Raw genomic sequence first — 26,989 nt, 5'->3', positions numbered from 1 at the left:
ATTACAACCAGCCAAAAACTACTCAAGGAAGGTGCAAGCAGGTCTGGTCAGAGGCCAAATAGTGTCCTTGGGAGCTGTATTTGGGCTCTAGGTCAGAGGTTCCCTATTCCTGCTATGGTCTTTTGCAGTTACTAGCCTTAAGGTGGCAACCCACTGAGAGGACTCAGAGGCACGAGGCCCCTAAAACTTACATAAGAGTCATAAGACCTATTTCACCATTATCAAGAAAGCACAACAACTGCTTTTTCAAAATGTTTTTTTCCCCAAATTGATTTTATTCACATGTACAAAGTCATGGCAAGTAAAATTAAATATAAATAACACAAGAACATTAGAAAAAACACCACACTATTTAAAAACACATTCTAAGTCACATATTGCTTCAAGCTTATTTTTCCCCAAGCTTTTATCTAAAGTGATTTCAGTGCTCACAAAAGCTAAGTGTGGCAGCTTCCCTGTACCTTTAACTTTACATTATAGGAACAGCATAGAGGAACAGAGTCAAGAGTTTATAGCCCCAACCTGTTCAAGTATCTGGGCCTTAAACAGTCATGCTCAAAAGACTGCCATGCTTGGTCTGGTTACTCGCGCTTTATGGCTTTAGGCTATATGTTGCTCTTTGTATTACACCAGCATTTTGGTACTCCTAGCCTGTCACAAACCAACATATTTCAAAGAGGCAGGAGTATGCAAACAAACTAGTAGATAGTTTATGCTTCAGGTGATGCTGCCTCCCACATCAAGAAGGTAACTTTCTCATCTAGAAGCCATATTTAATGCCAATCTGGTATAGACAGTTTTCAGTAGGCTAAAATGCAAGTGGTCTCAATTGCTTATATTCCTGTCTGCCCTGGCAGCTCAAGCAGGGGAGACACATTTCAAAGGTGGGAGAAGACTCTGAGGGAAGTTGAGCCAGAGCCATTTTCCCATCAAGCAACAGGTCTAGCACTACAGCTACCATTGTGCCAACCCCAGAAGCTTCAAAAGGCAGGGAGGATGTGGACCCTCACCAAATTTGGTCAATTCTAGGGGAAGTCTAATCCCAGGGCTGAATAAGCATTCTGCTCCATGCTTACAGAAGACATAGCTGCCAGTAATAGTGAAGGAGGGCTCAGTACAAGCAAGATGCCTGAGGGTAAAGTAAAAAGAAAAGAAAAAGCATAACCATGATATTTAAAAACAGAGAAGGCAACTCTTGCTAACAATAGCTTGTTGTTGAAGTTACTGGATAGTGATGCAAGAAATGTGGTGGTACAAATATACACAAAAGCATACCTTTTTTTTTGCACAATGTCACACCATAAACATGTTTCACAAAAGTAATTGTCCAATTGTAACAGCAGATACTTCTTTTTTCTGTGCTGGAACAATGAGTGTCATTTGTGCATTTCAGTTTCATGCATTTGGTAGTGATACTATGCCAGTTTTGTGAAGACAGATGGACCATAAATAGGACTCTTCTCAAGTTCAAACAAGGAAAGAGGGGTATTTCTCATGACAATTTTTAAAATTAAAAGCAAAAGCATTATTTATACCCAGAAGACTGGAACAGCTCAGAATTTGTCGTCCCACCACCACCAATTCCAGCTTTAGTAAACACATCTGTAAATAAGCTTCTTTATTTACTAGTACGGATGGTAGTTTTGCCATTTCCTGCCAACTTTAGCTCTCTTCAGGTGGGACTATCTGAAAATATAATGCAAGAAAGGGGGGGACCTGCATGGAGGCTCCTTGAGTGATGCAGAATCTTGTTAAACCTGGATTCTAAAATGCACAGGAAATATTCACCCGTAGAAGCAGGCTCCTCGCTTTGCACACCTGCCCTTCAATTTACAGAGGGAGACAGAGACAGGGCGACACTCACTTGCTATATTTATGGATTTTTATCACAGCTGAACAGGGCTTTTGTCAGGAAACGCACCTGCAATCCTTTGCTCATTTGCCTGGAACTCTATGAGACTTCTGAGTAGACACATTTAGGATTGCAGTCCAAGAGACTCCATTTCTAACACCACATTAATGCCCAGTTTGGGGGGGGGGGGATCGCTTAAAGTTAAGATAAAAACCACTCTACACAGAGAAGCAAGCAGATGCTCCATGTGCAACAGCGATATGCACAAACCCCGTTTGCAAATTACCAGAATTAAAAGTGACTTAAGCCACCCAACACATCCTTGTGGAAGACTGAAAACCCAGACTTTTAGTATCCTTGTTTCAACAGTGTCTTCAAAATTTCCAACGTCCATCCATGTGTCAGTTCGCTTACAAGAAGTTTAGCTGAACATAGTCTGGGAAGTTAAAAGATGACAACATGAACAGCCCTTTGAAAAGAGAATCCAAAATACTTTCAAAAAGCTGCCAGTTGTTTAAGAAAAGTGGTCTTTAGGACACAAGAAAACAAGTCCTTCATGTATCCCTTGGAAGCAGGGCAGGAGTCAATATTGTATAACAAAGACAGAGAAATGTATTATTATGTTAAAGCCATGAACAACTGAAGTCCTTTAATTTTGCAAAGTGAAGATAAGGGATTAAATTAAAAAAAGACTGAAGGAAACACTGTTTCAACCACAGGCCTACAGATGGAAAGAAAGCAGAACTCAAAAGAGCCAAAAACCACCTGCAGCAACCATGGAAGAGGGAACTCAAACACTGAGTAACCACAGAGTTTCTGGGGAGAGTACCTGATGTAGCCTGTTTCCCAAAATTTGAGTTATTTAAGTCTTAATGATTGAGACTAATGCCAGCTGCATAAAACCACCCCTACATGAATGGAGCCAACATAATTTGAAATACAATCCAATCTTGGTTGTCAAATGTAATCCATTCCGGAAACCCATTTCACTTCCGAAATGTTTGACAAACAAGGCACAGCTTCCGATTTGTTGCAAGAGCTTCTTGCACTCAAGCGGAAGCCACGTCAGACATTTGGCTTCCGAAAAACATTCGAAAACCGGAGCATTTACTTCCGGGTTTTTGGCGTTTGGGAGCCGAAACGTTAAAAAACATGGCCGTTTGAGAACCAAGGTTTCACTATATAAGGAGATTATTTTAAGCAGCTTATTAGCCACCAGTTCGGTGTTTGATACACACACAAAAATGGCAGGTAGTCTCACAATATGCGATACGAACTTTAAACTGTAACAGATTTGTTACATTCTCATAATTGCCAATGGCTTCATCCTCTGAATTACACAAATCAACTTTTTTGGGTGGTCGGGGGGGGGGATAAGGGGCATGTCATACACTTGAGAAGTATAGCAAAATTTGCTTGAGTCCTGAACATGCCTCTGGAATGTACACTAACTTGGTCTGGTAGGTTCAATTCAAGAGTTGAAATAGTTGTAACATTTCACTTATGCAGAAGCTCACCTAACAACTCTTTACAAAGCATATTTAATCCACCCAAATAAAGCATTAAAAATATCTACATCCCTGTTCACTGTCACCAAGTCCATGTTACTTAACTGCAAAGTACTGATAACTAATAGTTAATGATTGTCTACACCTGCCATTTTGGTACCACAGGCTCATGATAGCAAATTTAAAAAGCTAAAAACATAAACACGTCACATTACTAATCTATTGCACCAAAATCTCCAGTTCCAGATGGTCACAAAACCTAAAACTGGAATGTAAACCTGAACAAGTCACTATATATTTACCAAAAGTTGGGAAGAGCTTTCAGAATTCTAAAAATGGAGCATTTCCAATTATACAATCTTCTGCACATCTGGCTGCAAGAGCCTGCACATCTGGCCTGCACAGCAAGATAGATAGATAACAGTCCCCTGTTTTTGTGGTCACTGGATTGAATCCACAGAGGGCAGAAAGTCTGTATTTGGCTCGCTAGGTCTCAAGTTGTACCGGTCTGAGGAAAATCATAGCAACTTAACTAGAATCACATGAAAATACAATGGCACCTACAAATAATTTTTAGAGACCTGATTTGTAAAGCCTTATGGCTCCCCTATAGGGAAAAGTTTTGAGTTCTATGCAACATCAGGGCAAGAAATTTCCCACGGATTACGGTCCATATGTTTTAATGATTAAGGAGGGACTAAATAATTGTCAAAATAACCCTTCTGGGTCTTTCATTTTAAAAAGTTCATTCTACAACATTCCATAGCTTTTCTGCTCAAGGTCAACAGAAAGATCTCTTAATATTCTTCTTTAAAAAAAAAAAAATCTGTAAAGAAGCTATACTGCTAAGCATAGTTCCCACCAGTATGGAATCAATTATTCCCTCTCCTGCAGGGATAAGTAGCCAAAATATAAACAAGTATATCAAACTGCTGGAAAAATCCTTTTGTTAAAAATCTTGCATAAGTAGTTTGGAATTCTTCACCCGTTGCTTTCGTACACTATTTCTGATTTTTTTAAAAAACAAACAGGTCCAGGCAAATGTTGAATCACCGTGCTCGTGCTGAGTAGCATCTCATGTATTCCGTCATCCAGGGGTTGTCTGGTGCAGCAGATTTTGCTCTCCAGGCTTGTTCTACTTCCGCTGAATGAATCCGCCTCTGAGACAGCTTCCTTTTTTCCACTTGCCTTCTGTTCTTCGCTCTCAGTGCAGATTCATGGATCTAACAAGAGATATTTAAGTGTTAGATGATTCTTGGTAGCCATCTAGATGATTCTTGGTAGCCTGTGAGAAACTTGCAAGCAGGATTTAGCTCAAGAGCAGTCTCCCCTCCTGTAGTTTCAAGCAACTAGCATCCAGAATCCCAAAACTTTGTCTAGTTACCGTATTTGATATGCCAGTTATTATCTTGCTACAGTCATACCTTGGTTCTCGAATTTAATCCGTTATGGGAGTCTGTTCGACTCCCAAAATAGTTTGAAAACCAAGGCACGGTCAGGTTTTGGCACCAGGCAAAAACCATTTAAATTTTGCCTCTTTTAACTAAACGGAGACTGATATTTACTGCTGCTTTTAAGGTTTATTGTGGCTTTCCATGTGCTAACACTGTTCTGCTATTTACCATTTCCATTTTTAAACTATTGGATAGTATCTATTCTTGCTTTCATTTGAGGGCCGCTTGGGAAAAGTTCATCAAACTGAAAAGTCAGGTGCACGCTAAGTAAAATAAAAAACATGCTAATTAGCTGTGCACATCCAATATTGAATCACCAACTTTTCAAAGGTGAGTAAGTATGCATGGCATTGGGTTAGGGTATGAAGCACAAATGCAATAAGCTCAGCTGCTAACCTGAGAGGCTGAAGGATTTAGCCATCCACTAACCTGCAGAGGTTGTACAAAGGCATGTTAGGCTGTGTACAGATATTTTAGCCATCCAATCATAAATATGTGTAAGCTCTACTATAAACGCCGTTTTTTTTTTCTATTCAGTAGCAAATGCCAGTATCTGTTGGGACTTTAGTAATTCACTCTTAATGACAGATGTCCATTTAAAACAAGCTTAGATTTACTGATTTCAATGCACTAAGCTAGACTAAATCGAGATATGTAAATTTAACCAGTACGTGCTGTATTATTTTACACACACACACACACACACACACACACACACACACACGATAGCTCCCTTTCTTATATTTCTTCCATACTGCTGCCAGAAGTACATTAATATACATTATGCTGAATCTAACATTTCACAGATCAGCAGCACTTTTGCAAGAACTTACAGCTTCCCAATGTCATTCAAGTACCAGGAGCCTACCATGATGGTGTCATCAGTACTTTCAACCTTTTATGCCATACCTAAACTTGAGCTCACTCTGCCTTGGGACACTTGATGCTAACTGCCTGCTGTTTTACAAAGATTATTCTCTCTCATATCCTGACAGGGGTAGGCAACTGTTCTAGCATCGGGAATTCCTTCCACAGCAGCACTGAAACAGCAGCCAGAAACAAACAAAAGCTTTGCATTAAATTAGAGTTAGCAAATATTGTTCCAATATAATCTGTAAACAAAGTGGAAGAAGATTCTGCTTCATAACTACAGCATAGGATGTCAGTGACAATGTCACAGCCCATTACCATCAACCAAGGAATATAATTGCAGAAGATCAATGGCCGACATTCCATTCACAAGGTCCAGTAGGTGTCTCAGTACAATAGGGCAATTTACGGAATATGAAGATGCCTGTATGTGGCAAATGGATTTCTACAGGCTCTTCCCCCACTCATTTATCCCAAGCTTTGAACATGTTGACATCAGATACTACCGCTTTCCCTTCCATTTTGACACACCCACACTAGTCAATTGAAGCTGAAGCCATGAAAACACATAGGTTGTTTTCAGTTCTTGAGTCTGGGGAGATGGTTTCTTCTGGACAGGGCTGCACTCCCCTGAAAGGAGTAGGTCCGTAGCTTAGGGATGCTCCTGGACCCAACATTGTCACTGGAGGCTCAGGCAGCCTTGGTGACTATATTTGAAAGACTGCCTCCTTCCCTGCAGACCCCCTCAAGTGCTAGGATCAGCAGAGGGGGCTCTCTGGGGAGCACCACGCTGGAAGTTTAAGGTGGTGGCAGCCTAGGAGAGTGCCTCCTCTGGGGCAGCCCCTAAGCTGTGGAATTCCCTCCCCACAGAGGTGCTCCTGACACCTTCATTGTGTAATTTTTGTCATATGCTGAAGACACATCTCTTCATCGGGGCTTTTGATACCTGATATATAGAAGGACCCACCCTATACTCTTGCTTGTACAGTGGTACCTCGGGTTACATACGCTTCAGGTTACATACACTTCAGGTTACAGACTCCGCTAACCCAGAAATATTACCTCGGGTTAAGAACTTTGCTTCAGGGTGAGAACAGAAATTGTGCTCTGGCGGCGCGGCAGCAGCAGGAGGCCCCATTAACTAAAGTGGTGCTTCAGGTTAAGAACAGTTTCAGGTTAAGAATGGACCTCCGGAACGAATTAAGTACTTAACCTGAGATACCACTGTAGTGTGCTTAAACTATTTTTAATATTCTGTTTTTTCATTGTTGTAATCCCCCCGCCCCGGGGGACCTCATAGTGAAGGGCAGGTAAGAAATCTAAGATGGGGTTGTAGCCAACTAATTCACTGTACATGCGGAATAGCTTCTGTGAGCACAGCTGAACACTCCTCTCCTTTCTGCCCTCAAATCTGCTCTGAATGGTTAGAGAAAAACATAGAGCAGATTTGGAGAACACACAGAGGGAGGGAAAGTTCCACTCTGCTCGCAGAAGTCGTTCCACACATATAATAACTTAGCTGGATACAATACAAACAGCAATACATCCACTAGAAAAGACCCAAAGCAACTGCTTCATGGCAAGGCCACTCCCATACCCAGTTCAGAGTATTGCTACTGACCATGGAAGAAACGGCCTTGGATCCAGCTATGGAAAACAACACAAAATTCACAAGGAGGGCAGGCAACTAACAAAACCAAAACAGGATGCTGCCCTACTCCTTACTCTCAAGCAAGTAAGTGCATAGGCATAATAAAGGGGTCGGAAAACCAGGCAAGGCCAGCCGAACCACACAGGCAAACTGGGCACCCCAAAGAGTTGTTCATTTCAGCTGTGTAAGTTACACAGAGAAATCCTGCACTTTTGGAGGAGTTGGCACAGGGGCAGCTTCACAGCTGATGGGTTCAATAGTATTCCCTGCCTTGGGGATGCACAGTCAAAAGTCTGCTGGCATCTGTTGGCTGCCCAGAGCATGGGCGCAGTAGCAGAAGGGCAGCAAGTTAAGACAACATTAGCCCACTTACCGTATTTTTCGCCCCATAGGACGCACCGGCCCATAGGACGCACCAAGTTTTTTTGGGGGGAAATAAAGAAAAAAAAATCCCCCCCAGGCGCTTGTGGGGCTGGCAGCAGGGAGAAGCACTCTTCACCCCGCTGCTCGCCTGCAGACCAGGTCTGGGGACAGCGGGAAGACGCGCTGCGCCTCCCAGCTGCCCCCGAAGCTTGCGGGGCTGGCGGCGGGGAGAAGCACGCATCTCCCCGCCGTCAGCCTCCAAACCACATCAGGAGACAGCAGGATGGCGGCGTTCCGCCTCCCCGCTGTCCCCCAACCTTGTGGGGCTGGCACTGCGGCTCTCCTGAAGCCTGGAGAGCGAGAGGGGTCGGTGCGTACCAACCCCTCTCGGTCTCCAGGCTTCAGCGAAAGCCTGCATTCGCCCCATAGGACACACACACATTTCCCCTTCATTTTTGGAGGGGAAAAAGTGCGTGCTATAGGGTGAAAAATACGGTAACTACAGTTGTACCTCTAGTTACGAAGTTAATTCGTTCCGGAGGTCCGTTCTTAACCTGAAACTGTTCTTAACTAGAGGCATGCTTTCGCTGATGGGGCCTCTTGCTGCCGGCACACGATTTCCGTTCTCATCCTGGGGCAAAGTTCTCAACTCAAGGTAACTCTTCCAGGTTAGTGGAGTTTGTAACCTGAGACGTTTGTAACTCGAGGTACCACTGTATAGCATATTAAACACAAACCTGGGCTGACCTTACAAGTGTGAAGGAAGGAGTCAGGCAGGAGGGCAAGGACTTAGAAAAACAACCCATAAGTATATATTTCAAGTTGCCTTACTTCATTCACAGAAGCGGATGCACAGACATTGTGTGTTTTCTGGCTCCCAGTATCAGTCTGTTTTTCTCCCCAGCCATACAAGGCAAATGGGTGTTTCAACCCCTTTGCCGCATGTATCCTTTGAGGACTCTTCACCCGTCTTCTGTCACCCCGGCTGCCCAAAGCACCACGACTCGAAGGCTGCCCGCCAGCTCCTTTGGGGGCAGACTTTTTGCCTCCACTCTCAACTTCGGTTTTCTCCTCAGCTTTCTCTTGGTCTTCATCCTCTGGGAGAAAAGAAGGAGGGTTAGGTTTAGCCTGCCCACCTCCCAGGGCCGGCCCACCCAAGAGGCACACTAAAGCAGCTGCCACTGGCACCAGACAGGACAAATTAATGGAGACAAAGGCTGTTCGTGTCTACCAGTCAAGACAGCTAAGTTCTACCTCCACTGCTGAGAGGCAGAACGCCTATGCATACTAGTTGCTGGGGAATACAAGCTGGGAGACCATTGTTGCACTGATTGGACACTGTGAGAGGAAGATACTGGACTAGATGAGCCACTGGCCTAATCTAGCAGGGCTCATCTTATGCAAACCAATGCAGACTATTAGTGTACCATAACTCCTTTGATTTGTCCATGCTGTAGGTAAAACTTCCCTACAAGGAAGTTCGCCTGGCACCTTCATTATACACCTTCAGGCGCCAGGCAAAAACTCCTTTTTAACCAGGCCTTTGGTTGATCTGATTTACATCCTATGCCCTTTTAAAATGTGTTCTTTTGGGGAGGGGCTATGGGGTTGTTGTTTTTATTTTTATTATGTATTTTGTGGTTTTATATCTTGATTTTATTCTGTGAACCGCCATGAGACCCCCAGGTGCACACAAGAGTCAGCAATGTAAAGTAGGAAAAAGAGCCCTCCATTACTTAGGTTTCCAATCAGACAGTAGATACAGCAACAGTGGACAGGTGTCAGTGATCAGAGCTGCATAGTGTTACCAAAAGATGCAATGCCTTCTCCTATACAAGAGGCCAGATCAAAGGCGGCTATGGAGCCTGTGCTGTTAAAAAACACAACTCCCATCACGCACCAGCTTGGCTGCCACAGTGATGCCGTTTGCGGCTACGTTACAATTCTTGCACCTAGCATGTAATAGTCCCTGCTCTTGTTAGTGCCTTATTTTTGGCTGGAGAATGAAAGCTTATGCAATTTTAAAGATGCAAGATGCCATGGCAACAACTTACATAAGCAGCCATGAATCCGTGTGAGAATCACTGACAACTAAAGAAGTCTCTGCAAATGCTGAGCCCACTGTGCATGCATACGCACACAGTGTTCTTCCTCATCATTACTCTTGCTTGTCAAGGCATGATACCGATTTTCATCATACAATGGGAAGTAACGAAGGAAAAGAGATCAGTGTCAAAAATAAAAACCAACCTTCTATAGAGGAAATGTCTTTGCCTCCAAGGTACCAGTGTGTCATCAGAAGACTAGGTTATCTACGCTAGTGTCACATTTGTGACAATGCTTTTAAGTTCCAGATAAATACTGTCCAGGAAGCACAGCACAGAGAAAACTCCATGCTGTCATTCGTATTAAGGTTTGATTATCTTAGCAAACCTGAAGTATTGCAAATTTGTATAGGGGTACTTGCATGGAGTTATCCTGCCAACCATTGCTGTATCTGCTGATAGTATATTCCACATATAAGTCATGCACATTTGTTTCAGTTTGCAGGTGGTATCTGCCCACATTTGATATCATGAGCATTTGAAAATCCATTTTAAAAATTTGATCCCAGCTGTCAGCAAGGTAACATTCCTAGACTCAACCAATGTCATAGGACACTTCACAAATTTATGTTTTTAAAAGGTTTAGTGGAGAGGAAAAAAGACTATGTGTGACACACCAAACTTCCATTTGTGTATACATAAATTGTGCAGGTACAATCAAGCAGACTGCATGAGTTGCTGCTCCCCTGTTATGAATGCACTTAATGGCCAATCTGAGTTTGCTGCTGTGTACTGTGTAAAACATCTCCTAATTAAGTGTATTCTGAGAACTAGGGCACAGTCTATATAGAGAAGCACATTAATTTCCCTAGAGGACCCTGAATGCGGTTTGTGGCAGCTGGTAAGGAGGACAGAGTTGGGAGAGGCCAACAAATCCACCTGCATATTCCTCCCTAGTAGCTTTACCGACTTGGAGACCCAGGAGTTTTGACAGGACTGGGAGAGAAACACTAGCAGGGCCTTATTGCCAACCTCTTTTTCTTTTTTGCTTTTTTTTTCAACTACTGTTGCTTCCATGGTCAAGTAGGAGGGGTTTCTTGCTGTAGATCCTTGTGAGCAACAATTTATACCACTCAGGCCCATGGGTGTAGCCAGGATTTTTGTTGGGTGGGGGCAGAACCTCTATTACTTAACTACTGTATTCTTATTGATTTACTTGATGGGGGGCACCTGCCCCCCTGGCTACACCCATGCTCAGGGTAAGAGCCTGGATGAGATGGAAGCTGTTCAAAATCTACGAAGTGAGTCTGCTGGCACAGAGTGGAGCCTTCTTTGTATGAGAGATAGTGGGAAGCAAGTGGATTACATCAGCATCTCCACCAGAAATGAAAAATAGGGTGGGAATTGTTGGTTGTTTAATCTGTTCGAATGTCTTCTTTTTTTTTACCTAGGGATTTGGTTAAACTGGAAAGTTTAATGTTTATCATTATAGCATTGTTGCTTCCCTTATGAAAGAACTGTTGATTTGTTGCTTGTTGGACCTGTTTATATTAGTTTGTAATGGTTTTATTACTTTGATCCTTATTCTGGGGTTGAAAATATTCAGTGATGAGTAGGCTATAAATACTGTAACTAAATAAAGAAGCTACTTTTACTTTCTGTTAAATCAGAAAAAAAACCAAAGGAATTTCAGAGTGTTTTTTAGGGTTATTCTATTCAGAATACTACTGAGTTGAGTGTACTCTCAGTACTGTGCTGGTATTTCAGTTTGGGCCATTGAAATGCTATTGGTGAGGTCATTCCAAAAAGCTTATAAGAGATCAAGAAACTTTGGGGATGAAATCAAAGCTGCATTCTCTGAAGCTGGCTCCACTGGTGCCAACAGCAATACTCAAGAGCAATAATAATAATAATAATAATAATAATGTACTAGTCTGGAAGAAGTGTTGTCAGGGATGCAGATCTAACCCTTCACTCATAGTAAGATCATTAAGCTTTGTCTCACTTTTTCGGAAAACAGATTCTAGAGTCTGCAAGTAAACCCAGAGGAAACAGGCTCGTTTTTATCTGTGCGCCTAAGATTTCCATGGTCTTAAAGCAATCCTAATTCTGCATAGAACAGGGCATTGTGCTATTACCACCAAAGAGTGGCTAAAAGAATGGCGTCATCCTTACGGCAAGTGTGGAGAACCTTTGGTCCTCCAGGTGTTGCTGAACTACAACTCCCACCAACCCCAGCAAGCATCGTCAATGCCAGGGGATGAAGGAGCTGTAGTTCAGGAACACCTGGAGGGCCAAAAGTTCCCCACACCTGCCTTATGGGGTAGCATAATTTCTGCACTGCTCTCTAGATACTGTTGTTGTTGGCATCCATCTGCTCTCTAGATAGATATTATTTATCATAAGGCTGCGAATTTAAGTCGCAAAGCAGGAGTCGCACCATCCTTAGTAAGTCCGAGATGGAGAACCTGTAGCCCCATCCTGATTTCTGTCCTACAACTCACATCATCCCTGTTCGAGCTGGTCCTCCATTGGCCAAAAAGCCCCAGGCCTATCTCTGACCCTACACGAATAAATTTCAAAAGAAAGCCTTAATGCAAGTGGGGCATGGCCTATTTTCCTGCCAGCAAAGCGCAAAGCTGGAGAGAAATAATCGTCCCTTTCCATTTGGGTCAAAGATGGGTTTCCAAAATGCCGCTGTTACGTCAGCGGTAGCAATCTATTCGTTCGCAAGCGAGGAAAGTGCCTCCCGAGGGCGAAAGCGCTTCTCGGCGGGGACGATCCAGCTGGAGATCTCTCGCCCCCGGAAGGACCCGGGTGGGCGCCGGAGGGAGGGGCCGAGTATTGGCAGCAACCACGTCCGTGGCCCTCGATGGCCGCCTTCGCCCGTTCCCCAACAGACGCGTAAGGAGGAGCCGCGAAGCCACTCGGCGGCAAGAGGCCGAAGCGCCTGCACGGTCCTGGCACCCTCCATTTCCCGATGCGCGCGGAGGGGAGGGCGGCTTCAAGAGCCAAGCCGGACGCGGAGCCCCAGCTGTTAAGATTTATTTAAAACCCAGGAAAGCCGCTTTCTCCTCCGCGCGCCCCCCGCCCCGCATTTACATCCAGCGGCAGCTCCATTGCAGAGCAGGGACATCCGGCCACTGCAGCTCCCTCCCTCCTTCCCCAGCGACTCATCTCTGCAGCCGCGGCTCCCAGCGCCCCCTCCGCCCGCCTTCCCGGAGAATGGCTCAAGGTCATTCCGGCAGGCCGTCCTCTTCCTCTCCCCTCGGCGGCGGAGGAACATACCCGGCCCGTGCAAGGGCTCCTCGGGACAGGATCTGTCGGCGTCCCCCGCTGCTGCCGCCGCCCCGCCCAGGCCAGCTTCGCCAGGCGCCGCTGCTTCTTCTCCTTGCTGGCCACCCGGCGGGCTGGACGTGCCCGGGGGCGACGGGGAGCCACCGCCGCTCTGGCTGCTGTCCTGCTCCCAGCCGTCCCAAAACCAGGGCCGGTGCGCCTGCTCCAAAAGGCGCCGGCTCAGGCGGTAGCGCAGCAGCTCCTGGTAGCAGGGGCCGCACGCCTCCCACTTGGGCTCCTTGAAGCGCTTCATGTACTCGCTCTTCACGCACCGAGACGGCACCATCGCGCCGCGCCGTCCAGCCGGGGGGGGGGGAGGGTCGCCCTGCTCAAGCAGCGAATCGGCCGCCTGCCCGACGGAGCCGTCCTCGCCCCACCCTCCCGCTGGAACGTTCAAACACAAACAGCGACGTTCGGCAACCGCCTCCGCGCGCTTCAGCCAATCGGCGCGCGAGGAGGAGGGCGTCCTTCGGCTACGTCACGAAAGAGCCTTCGAGGCTCCGGGGAAACATTCGAAGGTCCCTCGCCGGCGAGCCCGAGGGGACGTTTGGAGCTTAGCGGGTGGGGAGGCTGGGGAGAAGCGCCAGGAAGCCTCGGGCTGCGGCTGTCCTTGTCCCTGGAGGCGGGAGTGGACTCGGGATTTTCTCTGAACCTGCCCGGTTGTTGGTTTTCGTCTCTGCAGTGGTGTTAGTCACCAGGTTTTAGTCACCCACCAACGCAGCTGCTGCTATAAAATAAAGTACCCCACATGGGCATCGCACGTGATCGCAGACGGTGCGGACCACCTAAGGCTTGCTCGCCTGTGCCTGACGCTTTGCTGGAGACTAGCTGTCGTGGAACCGGTCAATTTAACCAAATTCAGAGTTAACGTTGCGCAGACCTTTGAAATCTAGCTTCTTGAGAGTTACACGGCCCGAGAAAGCGTCGCTTTGAGGAGTTAAAGGGGGCACTCAATGTAGGTTCATTTAAGGAAGTCCGATCGGTGGGGAGGAGACGAGCCTTTTCTGTGGTGACCCCCCCAATGCTGCGCCCCTTGGGGAGCTAATTAATTACGGTAATTAATTCTTGTGCCCTTCGAATCTGTCTTCCTAGATTTCTTAAAGCAAAGCAACATCCCGAGGCATCAGCCAGAACTGAGCAAGTCTGCAGTCGATTTTTCACATTTTAGTTAACAATTTGCATACCACTTAATCACAGTCATATCTTAGCAGTGTGCATGAAAGCAATTAAGCACATATCCAGCTAAGATTTAAAAATACTTAATTTTGGCGGGATTGTGCTCCTCAGTGTTCTCAAGGGTAAGTGAAAAGATTGTATATTTTTAACAGGGGAGAGCACTGTGGTGCTCAGGTGCCGAATTTAGGATTTTCATGGGCATTTGGTAGGCAACCCCTGCCAATGCAGCCAGAGAGTAAGAAGTGGCAGCCGCTTCCAACGAGATCTCACTAGATTTTTGTCTCTTTGTTTTCTTTCTTTTTATTCTGTTTGCACATTTTTTGTTACCAAATCAGGATTGGCATACATCCAGATTTTTCTGGACATATACGGAATACCACAGTTGGCAGCAGTGTCCAGGTGGAAATCAGGAAAATGTCCTGGAAAATCTGGATGTATGGCAATCAAAAAAAGGCATTTCCCCCCTCAGTTTGGACCAATAAGCTGATCAGCTTTGGGCACAATTAAAAAAAAGCTCAACCCTAAATAAATCAATAACAAATTTAAAATTAAAAAACACACAAATAAACAAAAGAGCAAACAAAAGGTAATAAAGGACAAATAGAGGCAAATGCAATTCCTCCTACTCAGATCTGGTTGCAACTGAAGATGAAGATAGGGACCTACGACTAGCAACTAAAATGAGTGAAATACACTAAAATACTAGCATTCGAGGTGAACTTCATCAACCACAAATGAACATAAACATAAATTTGAGCATTTCATTTAGCTCAATTGAAGGGGGTTATGTTCAGGGGTTTTTTAAAAAATAAACACGGAGAATAAATAAAAATAAATAACAACCAAAATTATTATTAACCACCATCAGTATAAGGACAGACATTTGAAACAATCAGGACAGAACCATTTTTTCCTCCGGGGATACTGCAAAAGAGATGAATGGAAAATCATGTCTTCATGAAACGTGACTTCTTTACCGATGGGAGGTGATGAAATCTTGTCACGTATTATTATAGGCTCTCTGGCTTTCTGTAGGCAAAAAGACCCCAGGAATCTTTGTGTGGCGTTCAAGGACAGGTTTCCCAGACAGAAGTGTTTTCGCATCATCTCCATCTCCCAGGGTGAATAGAGTAGCTGTAGTCAAGTTCATTTCCAAATTTGCCCACTTGAGGTCTCCTTGAGACTTTAGTATTTATTTCCTTCCCATAATGACTTCTCCATTAAAGACAGTATAGCGTTGCTTGGTGGTTGGCATTACAAAACAACCGTGAGCTGGAGGTATCTGTTTTTTCTCTCCGCAGTTTATGAACTGACTCACTTAGCCAAAGTCAACAGTTCATCAGTTACTCAAAACATTAACTGTGCCAAGATACTTCTGCGTGAATGGCATTATGAAGCAATTAGAATATAATAAAAAACCGTGTTTGCTGAAGCAGACATTTCAGTTGTTCGTTTACCAAGGGGTGCACTGTGCCACTCAACACATTTTAAGCAGAGCTGGCTCAACTGTTACGCAGAGTGATGCAGCCACTTCAGCTGTCTTGAAAGGGCAGAAAAGTATTTGCTATTTAATTTACTGCTGTTGTATTTTGATGGCCAGGGGCAGTGTGTGTGTGTGGAGGGAGAAGAGCTTTTCTGTCTCAGGTGCCAGAATACATAGGAACAGAGGAAGATGTCTTCTACTGAATCAGACTGTTGGTCCATCTTGTTCAGTATTGTTTACACTGACTGGCAGTGACTCTCCAGGGTTGGAGGCAGGAGTCTCTCCCAGTGCTACCTGGAGATGTCTGGGATTGAACCTAGGACCTTCTGCATGCAAGACAGATGCTCTGCCACTGAGCTGTGGCCCTTCCCTGTCAAGAATAACTCAACTGGCCTTGAGCTGCTGAAAATTGGAGTGGGCGAGGTCTTTGATTCTTGCTGTACTTTAGACAGTCAAATGGAGACTGTTCCTGGGGAACCTGCGGCCCTCCAGAATAAAACCTTGTCAGTGTTTCAATGCCAAGAAAATATGTTTTGTTTCCCCAGGAAATTGTGCAGCATCAGTGATATTGTTAAATCTGGTACAGTGGTACCTCGGTTCTTGAACGGCTTAGTTGTCAAACAAATTGGCTCTCGAACGCCGCAAAACTGGAAGTGAGTGTTCCAGTTTGCGAAAGTTTTTTGGAAGCCGAACGTCTGACACGGCTTCCACAGCTTCCGATTGAGTGCAGGAAGCTCCTGCAGCCTATCAGAAGCCACACCTTGATTTTTGAACAGGTTTTGGGAGTCGAACGGACTCACCGAATGGATTAAGTTCAAGAACCAAAGTACCACTGTGTGTGTGTTTGTGTGTGTGTGTGTGTGTGTGTGTAGTGATTTAGGAGCCCTGCTGGATGAGGCCACAGGCCCATCTAGGCCAGCACTCTGCTGTAACAGCAGCCAACCAGATACTGGTGGGAAATCTTCAAGCAGGACCTGAGCCCAGCAGCACTCCCCCCACTTGTGATTTGCAGGATACTGCTTCTGACAGTGGAGACAGAACACAACCATCATGGTCAGTAGCCATGAATAGCTTTATCCTTCATGAATTTGCCTCATCCTGTTTTAAGGTGCAGTGGGATTTAAGTTAGTGTAGCACCCTGCTTGTGGTTAACGCTTAGCTGGAATGAAATATTCAACGCAGCAATAGAGAAATTAAAATAATAATTTATTTGTCAGACAAATAAATGAGAGGCACAGTGGTATGGTTACCAAGCTCTGGCCTGGCCTCCTGCCATTCTGGCCAGCACTTATATTTCCTTAATTCAGCCCCCTTGCTCCTCCTGTGGCTGCCTCTGTCCAATCAGCCTGGTTGAAATTCCTATTGGCTGTTTGCTAGAACCAATCACAAAAGATACACCCATTTCCTTCTGTCCTTTTATGGAACACAAAGAGCTATATTACCAGCTCACCTCTTGCCCTCCTTGCCCTATTGCCTTCCAAAACAGATAGTTAATCTTGAATTTTTATCTTCAACAGATGTCAAGGATCTTGAGTTCACATCAACATTGAAAGATCTCCTTCATGTGAAGGTTTCTAAACAAAAAGCCTGACAACTATATATCAGGAGTGCTCTATGGCGTCTCCTGTCTGGCAGGGGGCTAGGCTGGTGGCTGACTTAATTTCAGGATAGTTAAAACTCTTACAACTATATGAAATAAGAATCTAGCATTTCTTAAATCCTTTGCATAATTACATTTAAGCCAATATATTTAATACATTATCATAGGTAGCCTTTTAAAAGGAATAAGGCCTTTGTAAAGTAAAAAAGGAACTCAGTAAAAAAAAAACAGCTTCAAAAGAAGCCTCTTCAGTTTACACCCCTCCTTTCACCCCTCCTTTCCAGCCAGCTGCTTTCCCATTAGCTCTTCCCAACATTTATTGCCCTTTAACTCTCTCAGTTTAAAAAAAAAAAAACAGCTTTAAAAGATTTCCTTAAAATGCTCTCTTTTTCTGCCAGCTAGATGCCTCTCCATTGCTCTTGGCCTTTTTAACCTTAGGAAGAAGATATGGCTCATTTTACTGGGAGGCACATGGTATCATTTTATTATTTACTCATTCCTAATTATGTTTATCTCTGCTTTTTTATCTTCTGTAACATGTAGGATCAGTGTCTGCTCTCAGCCTGTAATTTCCCTTTTTACGACTTTGAGAATTGTTTTCTGCTATAAATCAGGGGGCCCCTTGTCTAGGAGGAAAAAACATTGCCAAGGCCTTTTAGGCAGCTGGTCTTTTGCCTGGCATGAAACATTTGAAAATCTTTAAGATACAGGCCCTGATTGAAATATATAAGCTTTGATAAAAAATGCAGGCTTATGATTAGATGCCTCATTAGTGGCAGCAAAGCTGTGTCATTAACTCAAATGGGATATAGTTCTGATTAGCTTTAGCTGAATAACAACTAATGTTTCGGCACTTTCCCTAAAATCTTCACTCCTCCCCCCTTCCCCACTGGGAACCCAGTTATGAATAAATGTTGAATTATATGAGGTTTTTACAACTTATTTAAATGCTCCTAAAGCTGAACAGCATCCATAACTAGACTTGTTGGGGCAAAATAACATCAGGGTAATATTATAGCTCATATTAGAATAATATGCTTGAGTATGTGTCAAGGATGAGCCCTAGATAGCTGTTAGAGGTGGACCTAGGAATTGCCCAGAACCTGGAAGACTTGGTTGCTCAGGCAAAGTTCCGGACCAATTAGAAAGCCTTTTATAGCCCTTTCTATGCAGGAAGGCCCAGTGGAATTCCTGGTCATCATCAATAACAGAATGAAATAATGCACTCCTGAGGTGATGCAATGGATGTTACCACTTCATGCTGGAGGTGAGTCCCACATTTCTGAAGGCTCCTTTATCTGTTTGCTTGTTTGTTTTTAAAAATTGTTCCCTACAAATGGAAGACTTGCAAAGTTCAGATCAGGCCTTTCCCCTGCTAGGCTGCTTTTGTTTCTGTTTTACAGCACCCCCACAGTCCACTCTGTTTTGAATCATGTGCAAAGTAATTGGAAGAATCCTCACAAAGAAGCAACAGCAAAAAGTGGAAGGCAAAGAACTCTTAGAGACAACAGTTAAGGTCCATTCCTTTTCCTCCCCAACTATGGCAGTTTGTTAGACCCGTAGAGCCAAACACCCCACCTCCTAGGTGAAATCATTCTGCAGGAGAAAATAAGCACAGAGATCATATTTCTCAGAGTCACACATTTCTTGGAAGGCTCTGTTAGCCATGTTAAGATTATATATTTGCCTGTGCTACCTTGCAGTCATTGCCCACACTGCCTGTTTGCAATCCTCCGGGATAAGAGATGGCAACAGCTGGGCTGTGTGCTGCGTCGTGTGGGAGGGAGGCATGCAAATTTATGTGTCAGTGTGATTTTGTCAGCCGTAGGCTGCGTCTCTGCCAGCGTCAGAAAGGGAAGGATGGTTGGCCTAAAATAGGGACTCCTGAATGACCCATTTGAAATATGTCCCAAGAGGGACAACAAATTGGCTTTATTAGGGCAATGGGGGGTGGCATTCAAAGGAAGTTTGGTACACCTAAGTTCAGTTTAAATACAGTGGAACCTTGGTTTACAAACTTAATCTGTTCCTGAAGTCCGTTCTTAAACCAAATCTGTTCTTAAACTGAGGTGTGCTTTCCCTAATGAGGTCTGCTGCTGCCAGTGCCCTTCCACCATCCAGCTTCCATGCATAGACTGAGGTAAAGTTTGCTAACTGGAACACTACTTCCAGTTTTGCGGAGTTTGTAAACCGAATAGTTCGTAAACAGGACTGTTCGTAAACCAAGGTAAAGGTAAAGGGACCCCTGACCATTAGGTCCAGTCACGGACAACTCTGGGGTTGCGACACTCATCTCGCTTTACTGGGCATGGGAGCCGTCGTACAGCTTCCGGGTCAAGTGGCCAGCATGATAATGCCGCTTCTGGCAAACCAGAGTAGCGCACAGAAACGCCATTTACCTTACTGCCGGAGCGGTACCTATTTATCTACTTGCACTTCCTGCTTTCGAACTGCTAGGTTGGCAGGAGCTGGGACCGAGCAACAGGAGTGCACCCCATTATGGGGATTCAAACCACTGACCTTCTGATCCGCAAGCCCTAGGCTCTGTGGTTTAACCCACAGTGCCACCCACATCCACTGTACTATTAAACTTGAATGTTCAATTGATTTCAAAGGAAATATAATGTGCTACCTGTCTAAACCGGTGCTGTCCTAAGAATAGTCCTACGCACATCCTTGAGTTCTGTCTGGATCATCTGCAGATGACCAACTGTTAGGCCCTGAAATTGTGTCCAACCCCTCTGGTGAAAATTGGAGCCCCCTCCCCTTGTATTTTTACTCTATCTACTTTGGATATCTTTTCCACAAGCAGATGATTGGGACAGAATGCTCAATGGGCATAGAATGCTGGTGGTCTGTTGCAGGGTATGCAGAGGATTAAAAACGGAGGGAGGAGATGGAATGGAAGGGGGTGGAACCTTGAAAAGAAGAGTTCGACACTGCAAAACATTGTTGCAGCTCCCACTTGTACTATGACAGCTAGGAATAAAAGTGTTAGTGGGGTTCATAGTTTCTGTAGCAGTCCACTCTGCATTACTGTTGTCCCTGAATTGCCCCTTGTCTCTGAATTTCCCCACTGAAATGGAGTTCAAACAATATGGAACATTTTCTCCCAGTCTATTGTTGTTTCATCATATTGCTCTTTTGGTCAGTATCAAGAACAGCTTATTTACTAGGAATCCTTCCAAATGAATATGTATTGTGGGTTCAGTACTGCTTCTGTTTTCTCCAGCATCTATGGGACTTTATTTGCATCAAAATGCCAGTATATATATTTTTTCACCAGTTAATCAGGATTTGCCCAGTCTGTGGAAAAGCTGGTAAGTTTTTGTTTTTTGTTTTTAAAGGCTGTTGCCAATGACCTGAGTATGATATCTGAATGACCTGTTGGCAGTCTTAGGCATCAGTCTGAAAGCACCCTGTCTAACGTGAATGAACTCAATAAAAACAGAGTATGGTTTCTAAATATAGCAACCATTTGTGTGTATTCTTTGCTCCGAAGGAAAGAGTAATCTCCTCTTTCATCTCGCCAAGTAAATTCCTGGAATGGATTATAAAAAGGCATAGAATACCTTGGTATAACAATAGCATGCAGCCTGCCAGTTGAGATTTTCCCTGCCTCTGGTAGAGATCTGCGCTTACGGATGCTTGAGATAGAAATACCAGAAGTAAACATTTCATTCCCCTCCTAGGGCAACATTTAATGAGTAACAAAGACCTCTGTCCAGCTCTGAAGGTGACACTCAATCATAACAGGGTTTATAAACGGAATAAATCGATTTACATACTTTGTTTTGTTCACCCTTGTCCTGAGTTCCATAACAACATTCCATAAGGTAATTGTTTGTAATTTCCTCAAGTTATCTGGAATTTAGGGAACTTGATTGCCCTTCAACTTGTAACAGGGGACTCCTTTAAAAAAAAACACACCATTTATATCCCATATTTCCTCCAGGGAGGCATACTTAATTCTCTCACTATCCATTTTTTTATCCTCACAACAACTGTTTGAGGTAGCTGAATAATATAATATAATAATAATAATTTATTATTTATACCCCGCCCATCTGGCTGAGTTTTCCCCAGCCACTCTGGGCGGCTCCCAATCAGTGTTAAAAACCGTACAGCATTACATATTAAAAACTTCCCTGAACAGGGCTGCCTTAAGATGTCTTCTGAACGTCAGGTAATTCTTTATCTTTCAGCTGAGGCTGAAAGACAGTGACTACCCCAAAATCACCCCGCAAGCTCCAGGGCCAAGTGCAGACCTGAATCCGAGTCTCCCAACCTAGTCCAATGACTACACCCAATTAGCATCACATCCAAGCCCTGGCCGGACAATACAAGCATTCCCCAAGTGGCCATGTTTGTAGGTGTGCCAGTGAAGAAGCATGCAGTCCAGCAGGTGCAACTGAGGATCACTCAAATGGTCGCAAAGAACGCTGGAGCATAATTCTGGGATTCCATAGCACACGGTTGTGGCCTTGCCTTAGGGTACCTTTATGGGCAGTCCCAATCCCAGCTTCATGGCTTCACTCCACTTGTCCTCCAACATTCTAATCACCATACCCATTTCCTTTCTGTTGACCGTGATGTCAGTTGAACCCAAGGATCCTACCACCAGCACCTGCTTTCCTCTCCATTCCGGTACAACTTGAAAGCAGAGGTTCTTATTTAAGAAGGCTGGACCAGATGGGCCATTGGCCTGATGCAGCAAGCTCTTCTTATTAATGTGACTATGGCCTGTAAGGTCTTCTGCCATAAGCCAAAACTTCAAACCCTCAGAAGTGTAGAGTCAGAAAAAGCAGGCGCTGCCGCAGTTAAAAGGAACATGGATCACTCTTTAGAGTTCAGTCATCCCTGCCCTTTTCCAGCACAGGCAACCTTGCAGTCTGGTTCTTTTTGGTCTGTATAACATCCAGCCATTCATCAGTGATGACCACAAATCTTGCACATCTGTTCCCTTCTGGGCTTGCGGCCTCAGTGCTCTGTAATGCTAAATGGCATCCCCCACTCAGCGTCTCTGTCTGATCAGCTGTCACGTATGGGACACCCCCCTATGAAGCTCACTCTGTATTCCCAAAATAGAAAAGTGCTAATGGTAGCTCACAGTGAAGACAGATTCCCAGTAAATGTTCCCATTGTATTCCTTCACCTGGTGTCCAGCCCCCTTCTAGCTATGGCCACCATCCCAATTTATCTTGGAGGTGGGGCTTGATGATGATAAAAACAACCTTTGCTGTTGTTAATCCAAGTGGAGTGGCTGAAATGTTGTTTTGTTACTGGGAAGAGTGCAAACCTTTCAGCTTCATGGGTTAGGCACCTCAAACAGCAATGTACACTCTTCTGATATAACTCCGCCAGGGCTAAAACTTGCAACTGAATCAAACAAGTATACATCATCAGGCACTAGCAATGGCACATACCTGCTTTCTTCCTTGCCTTGCATGAACATGTACACAGACTCTTTGGTTCGGCCAATACATTTTTCTGCCCCAAGTAGCTGCATCAGATGAACTAACATATTGTTATAAATGGGGGTGGGTGGGCTGTATGCCTGAACCCCCTACAAATTCCTGGATTCAGCACAGATTCAATTCATGGAATGATGAGTTAATGGCCTTAGTATGGTTAACAAAGGTACCTAAGAAACAAAGGATGTAGCCAGAAGACAAATGCTCCCCTCCTCCCCCAAAACTTGCTGGTACTTAGAAAGACAAAGGGCAGAGTTAAGGTGTGTGAGCTAGAAGCTAGAAGCAAAGGTGCAGGCAGGGAAGCCAGAGCGAGAGACAGAGCCATGCCTGATTTCTGCTTGAATCCAAGGTTGTAGCTATGGGAGAAGCAAGGCCATCTTGGGGTGTTGATGCCGTGAGCCCCTCCATTGTAGGCTCAAGTTGTATTATGTGTAAATAAACCATATATCATAAAGACACCACAGTCTCCGCTGCCCCTCATTCCAAAAGAAACACAAATTCTTGGTAAGCGCCTGGAACCCTTGAAACAGTGCCCCAGTTGGAAACGGGGGTGGTGTACAAAATTATCATCTAGTTTGGCTCTGAAAGAGCAATCTACTATGAAGGCAAATATACTGTATTGGCTACTATATTTAAACTACTCTGAAATAAAAGTTTTGAGGCTGCCTCTATAACCTACAGAGCCTTATGGTAATCCAGTATGAACTGCAATGTTGCCAAAGGTCTTCATGTAACAGAGAACTTCTGGTAATCCTCAGGTATCTTTTTTTGTTGTTGAAAGGTTTCAATCCACAGAAAGGTTCTCAACACTCAGATTCTCATCAACACAGTAACAGCTTGGTGGTTGCCCCAGGAGGGGGAAGTGATTTTCATATAGAATTCCCTTGTGCAAAGAAGACTTGAGACCTCCAGCTAAACAGTGGCCCAGCAGAAAGTTCAGGAGCTTAGAGCCTTTGTATGTGGTAAATTCCTTTTTATTCAAGCTAATATCCCAGAAGAGCCTTAGATTTCAACTTACGACCTATTGGTTTCCATAGAGGCTGTTTCCCTATCCTGGAGACTCAGGCTGCATATACGCACTATAACTTGAAAGCACATTCAAGAAACATTCCTCCCCTGCAAAGAATTCTGGGCACTGTAGCTTATTCCCCATAGAGCTACAATTCCCAGCAACCCTTAACAAACTGCTTTGGCAAACAAGAGAGGAGTGTGCCCAGTGCCCAGAATTCTCTGAGGTGGGCAGTGTGTTTCGACTAGACTTTAAAGGTATAGGGCCAGATTCGGCTACTCAGTTCTGTTAGTGAATACAAAAAAAATTCCTTCCAGTAGCACCTTAAAGACCAACTAAGTTAGTTCTTGGTATGAGCTTTCATGTGCATGCACACTTCTTCAGATACGTATCTGAAGAAGTGTGCATGCACACGAAAGCTCATACCAAGAACTAACTTAGTTGGTCTTTAAGGTGCTACTGGAAGGAATTTTTTTTTGTTTTGACTATGGCAGACCAACACGGCTACCTATCTGTAACCGTTAGTGAATGTTAGCCCAAGGACTGTTCCTAGCACAACGGAGCTTCCCCTCACTCTCCTCTCCCAGTGCAGCCGCACGCACGCCCCCCGATCTGCTCTGGAAGGTTGTGGGAACCCCCAGAACAGCGTGCAAGAGAGAGGAAAGGGGAGATCGTTTTGCCAGTCAAGCGGAATTCTTATGTTGACAGAACGTTTTCCTTAGTGCTACGCTGAATTCATCCGTAGTGTGTGCACTGGCTCAGCGTGGGCTCTGGTTTGTTTCTAAATGGATCTTGCGACAGGCGATGTGATTTGCTCCTCCTGGTCCTGATGAAGCCAACTCTGATCATTTCAATTGGAGGAGTCAGAATCTGAACTCAAGGCCTTCTGAATGCAAGTAGGCCATTCTGCCACTGACCTGTGGACCTTCCATAGATGTTGCACACAGTGGAAGCTGATCCATTCAACCACAAGCACCCCCCAACCTGCCTGCCTTCTTACACACAACCGGTCCAAGGGGTGGCTCCTTCTTAGTCTCCAGATTTTCCTTGCAGAACACAGCAGGGAGGAGCATGGGGACAAAAAACCCCCACCAAGAACTACTTTGCTTGCCTGTCCTTGGCTCTGGCTCCAGCCACTGTTAGCCTTCCATGCTACCATACCAATAACCACCACCAGTGCTTTTTTCTGAGGGATGCAGTACTGGCACCTCCCCCCCCCCCCCCGAAGCAAAGCACTGGTTAAAAGTCTGGCACTCACTGTAACAACTTCATGGGGTTTTTTTTTCAAGAAGAAAGGCACTGGGCTGAAGGCACCTTCCTTCCTTTCCATATATATCCCTTCAACCAGCAATGCCCTCCAGACTCAGGAAGGGTGATAGGAATAGCAGGAAGATTATGCAGTTCTATGGTCCACCAATAAGCACAGGTTGACTTCAAGGAAGTCTGGGGCCACAAGAAGGGGGCAAGCCAAACCGAGAGGGGCAAGCAGGGTCTGATTCTGAAGACATTGCTCCCTGAAATAGGATGGATTTACACGTGCGCTGGATGTACGGCAACTATCCGGATAATGTGAAGATTTGCACAATGAAATTTTGAAAGCAGGCGGCAGGCAGCTTTCCTTGGGAGCTGCATTTTATGGTCTGCAAGCCAGGCCTCTCTATTTTTAAAAGCCCTGCCGCCTTGCTATATCTGACTTGTGAAATAAGCATTCCGCATGTTGACAGGAAGCCGGTGACATATATTTGCAAAGCACTCTTGGAATACTTTAGAGAAGAGCCCTGCGGTCTGCAGGAGGGTTTCTCCTGCATGTTCCAAAGATCCCAGAAGCAGGGCTGCCCCTGTTCTGTGGAATAGCAGGCCTGTCAACATACAACAGGTGCCCACTCTCTGCACATCCCCAGAAACAATTGAAAACATTTCTGTTTTTTGTTCCAAGCTGGATAAATAGGTCTTCACCAAGTTCAGCCTGTAAATTCTCTGAAGCCCAGGAAGAGACATTTGGCGCTCATATCAGCCCTGTGATATAGGAGAATGGGACACCCTAGTAAAACTCAGGAATAGTAGGAATAGTAACAGCAGTCATTATTGTTATATTTGTATAGAGCTTTCAAGTGTTCAAAGCACTTCCCATGCATTTTCTTCTTGCAATCCTTACAATTGCCCTGTGAAGCACCAAATTCCTCAGTTCTGCTCCCTTCCAGTTTGCCAAGGTCAGCTTGTCTGACGTACGTGTTGCCCGGTTAATAGAATCACATTCCATTATCTGTCACCGGCATCGGTTTACACTGTATGTTGCTTCCCAAGAATGCACAAACTTTTTCCCCAGCTGTGACCCTCCCAAATGTTCCCCTCTGACGCAACTGGGCTTGAAAACAGCCTCCCGTTGAAGCCACCAGGAGTTTTTCTTTTTTCATTCTATTTTCAGCACTGGAGGGTTCCTCTTGAGCTCCACTCCCCCATTAAAATTCCTGCTGGCTCCAATGGGAAGCTGTTGTTTAAGCTAAATTGCCACGGGTTGGGGAAAGTAGGTCAGATGAGGAGGACCCATGGGCTAGATCTACTTATTTCACACCCACCCCAAGAATAAAGTCACTGGGAACATCTCCTGCATGGGTTTCAATGGAGGGGCTTTGCAGGGGTTTGGAACAGATGACACTTTGGGTCCCTTCCAACTCTCTACAATTCTATGAACTGCAGAAGAGGTCGGATTTTGTTCTTGTTTCTTGCTCCCGAAGTTCTGTGTGGGGCTTGTATGGGAGGAATCCCGTCCAGCTTCTGCAACTGCTCCCACTGTTGCTGAAAAGAGAGCAAAAGGCGCACAGCCTTACGAAAGTATCACCTTTCCCACCCTGTGTCATCGAGACATCTGTCGTTTGCAGCATTTCCAGCAAGGCATCTGAGAAAGCTGGCTTGATTCATTACCAAGCCTGATGATCTGAGCTTGTTTTACTGAATGTGTCCTTGTGTTAGTCTCCTCTGGCAAGGGGCCTCTGGTCTGCACCTGCTCTCTGCTTTTGACATACAGTGGGGCTAAGCTGCCAGGGATCCCATCACCATGCAAGGACTGCCCACTTGCCCTGGAAGGAAGATGGGAGCAGGATTTCTGCGAAGGCTCCGCAAGTCTGCTTGCTCCCACCTGGGCTCAGTCCATCTTTGTGCTTCCTTGTG

At 44.9% G+C, this 26,989-nt stretch overlaps 1 protein-coding gene across 2 annotated transcripts; it reads right to left on the bottom strand.

Moving 5' to 3' along the window:
• Positions 1–242: 242 nt before the first annotated feature.
• Positions 243–14,546, bottom strand: CCSAP (centriole, cilia and spindle associated protein). Of its 2 annotated transcripts, XR_014562552.1 has the most exons (4): positions 13,032–14,546; positions 8,530–8,795; positions 5,724–5,854; positions 4,382–4,583 (listed from the first exon to the last, which is right to left on the bottom strand). XR_014562552.1 is itself a non-coding variant. In XM_083732796.1 (3 exons), exons 1-3 carry the CDS (start codon positions 13,363–13,365, stop codon positions 4,410–4,412), a joined length of 774 nt encoding a protein of 257 aa, XP_083588922.1. In that variant the 5' UTR covers positions 13,366–13,482; the 3' UTR covers positions 243–4,409. The 2 variants fall into 2 exon arrangements, 1 of the variants encoding a protein (XP_083588922.1); XM_083732796.1 differs by lacking the exon at positions 5,724–5,854 and having other exon boundaries at positions 243–4,583; positions 13,032–13,482.
• Between the last annotated feature and the right edge of the window lie 12,443 nt (positions 14,547–26,989).

The sequence above is a fragment of the Podarcis gaigeae genome (genome assembly GCF_964106915.1).
Source record: "Podarcis gaigeae genome assembly, chromosome: 3".
NCBI lineage: Eukaryota > Metazoa > Chordata > Lepidosauria > Squamata > Lacertidae > Podarcis > Podarcis gaigeae.
This window is presented reverse-complemented; position numbering and strand designations above follow the sequence as displayed.

What these genes read in the sequence shown, in the direction of transcription:
- CCSAP (XM_083732796.1), bottom strand. Translation starts at nt 13,365, where the DNA reads ATGGTGCCGTCTCGGTGCGTGAAGAGCGAGTACATGAAGCGCTTCAAG. An exon ending in GGAGCCCTTGCACGGGCCGG is followed by an intron (nt 8,796 to 13,031) that starts GTATGTTCCTCC and finishes CTTTTCTCCCAG; the next exon opens with AGGATGAAGACCAAGAGAAA. An exon ending in CATCCGCTTCTGTGAATGAA is followed by an intron (nt 4,584 to 8,529) that starts GTAAGGCAACTT and finishes ATCTCTTGTTAG; the next exon opens with ATCCATGAATCTGCACTGAG.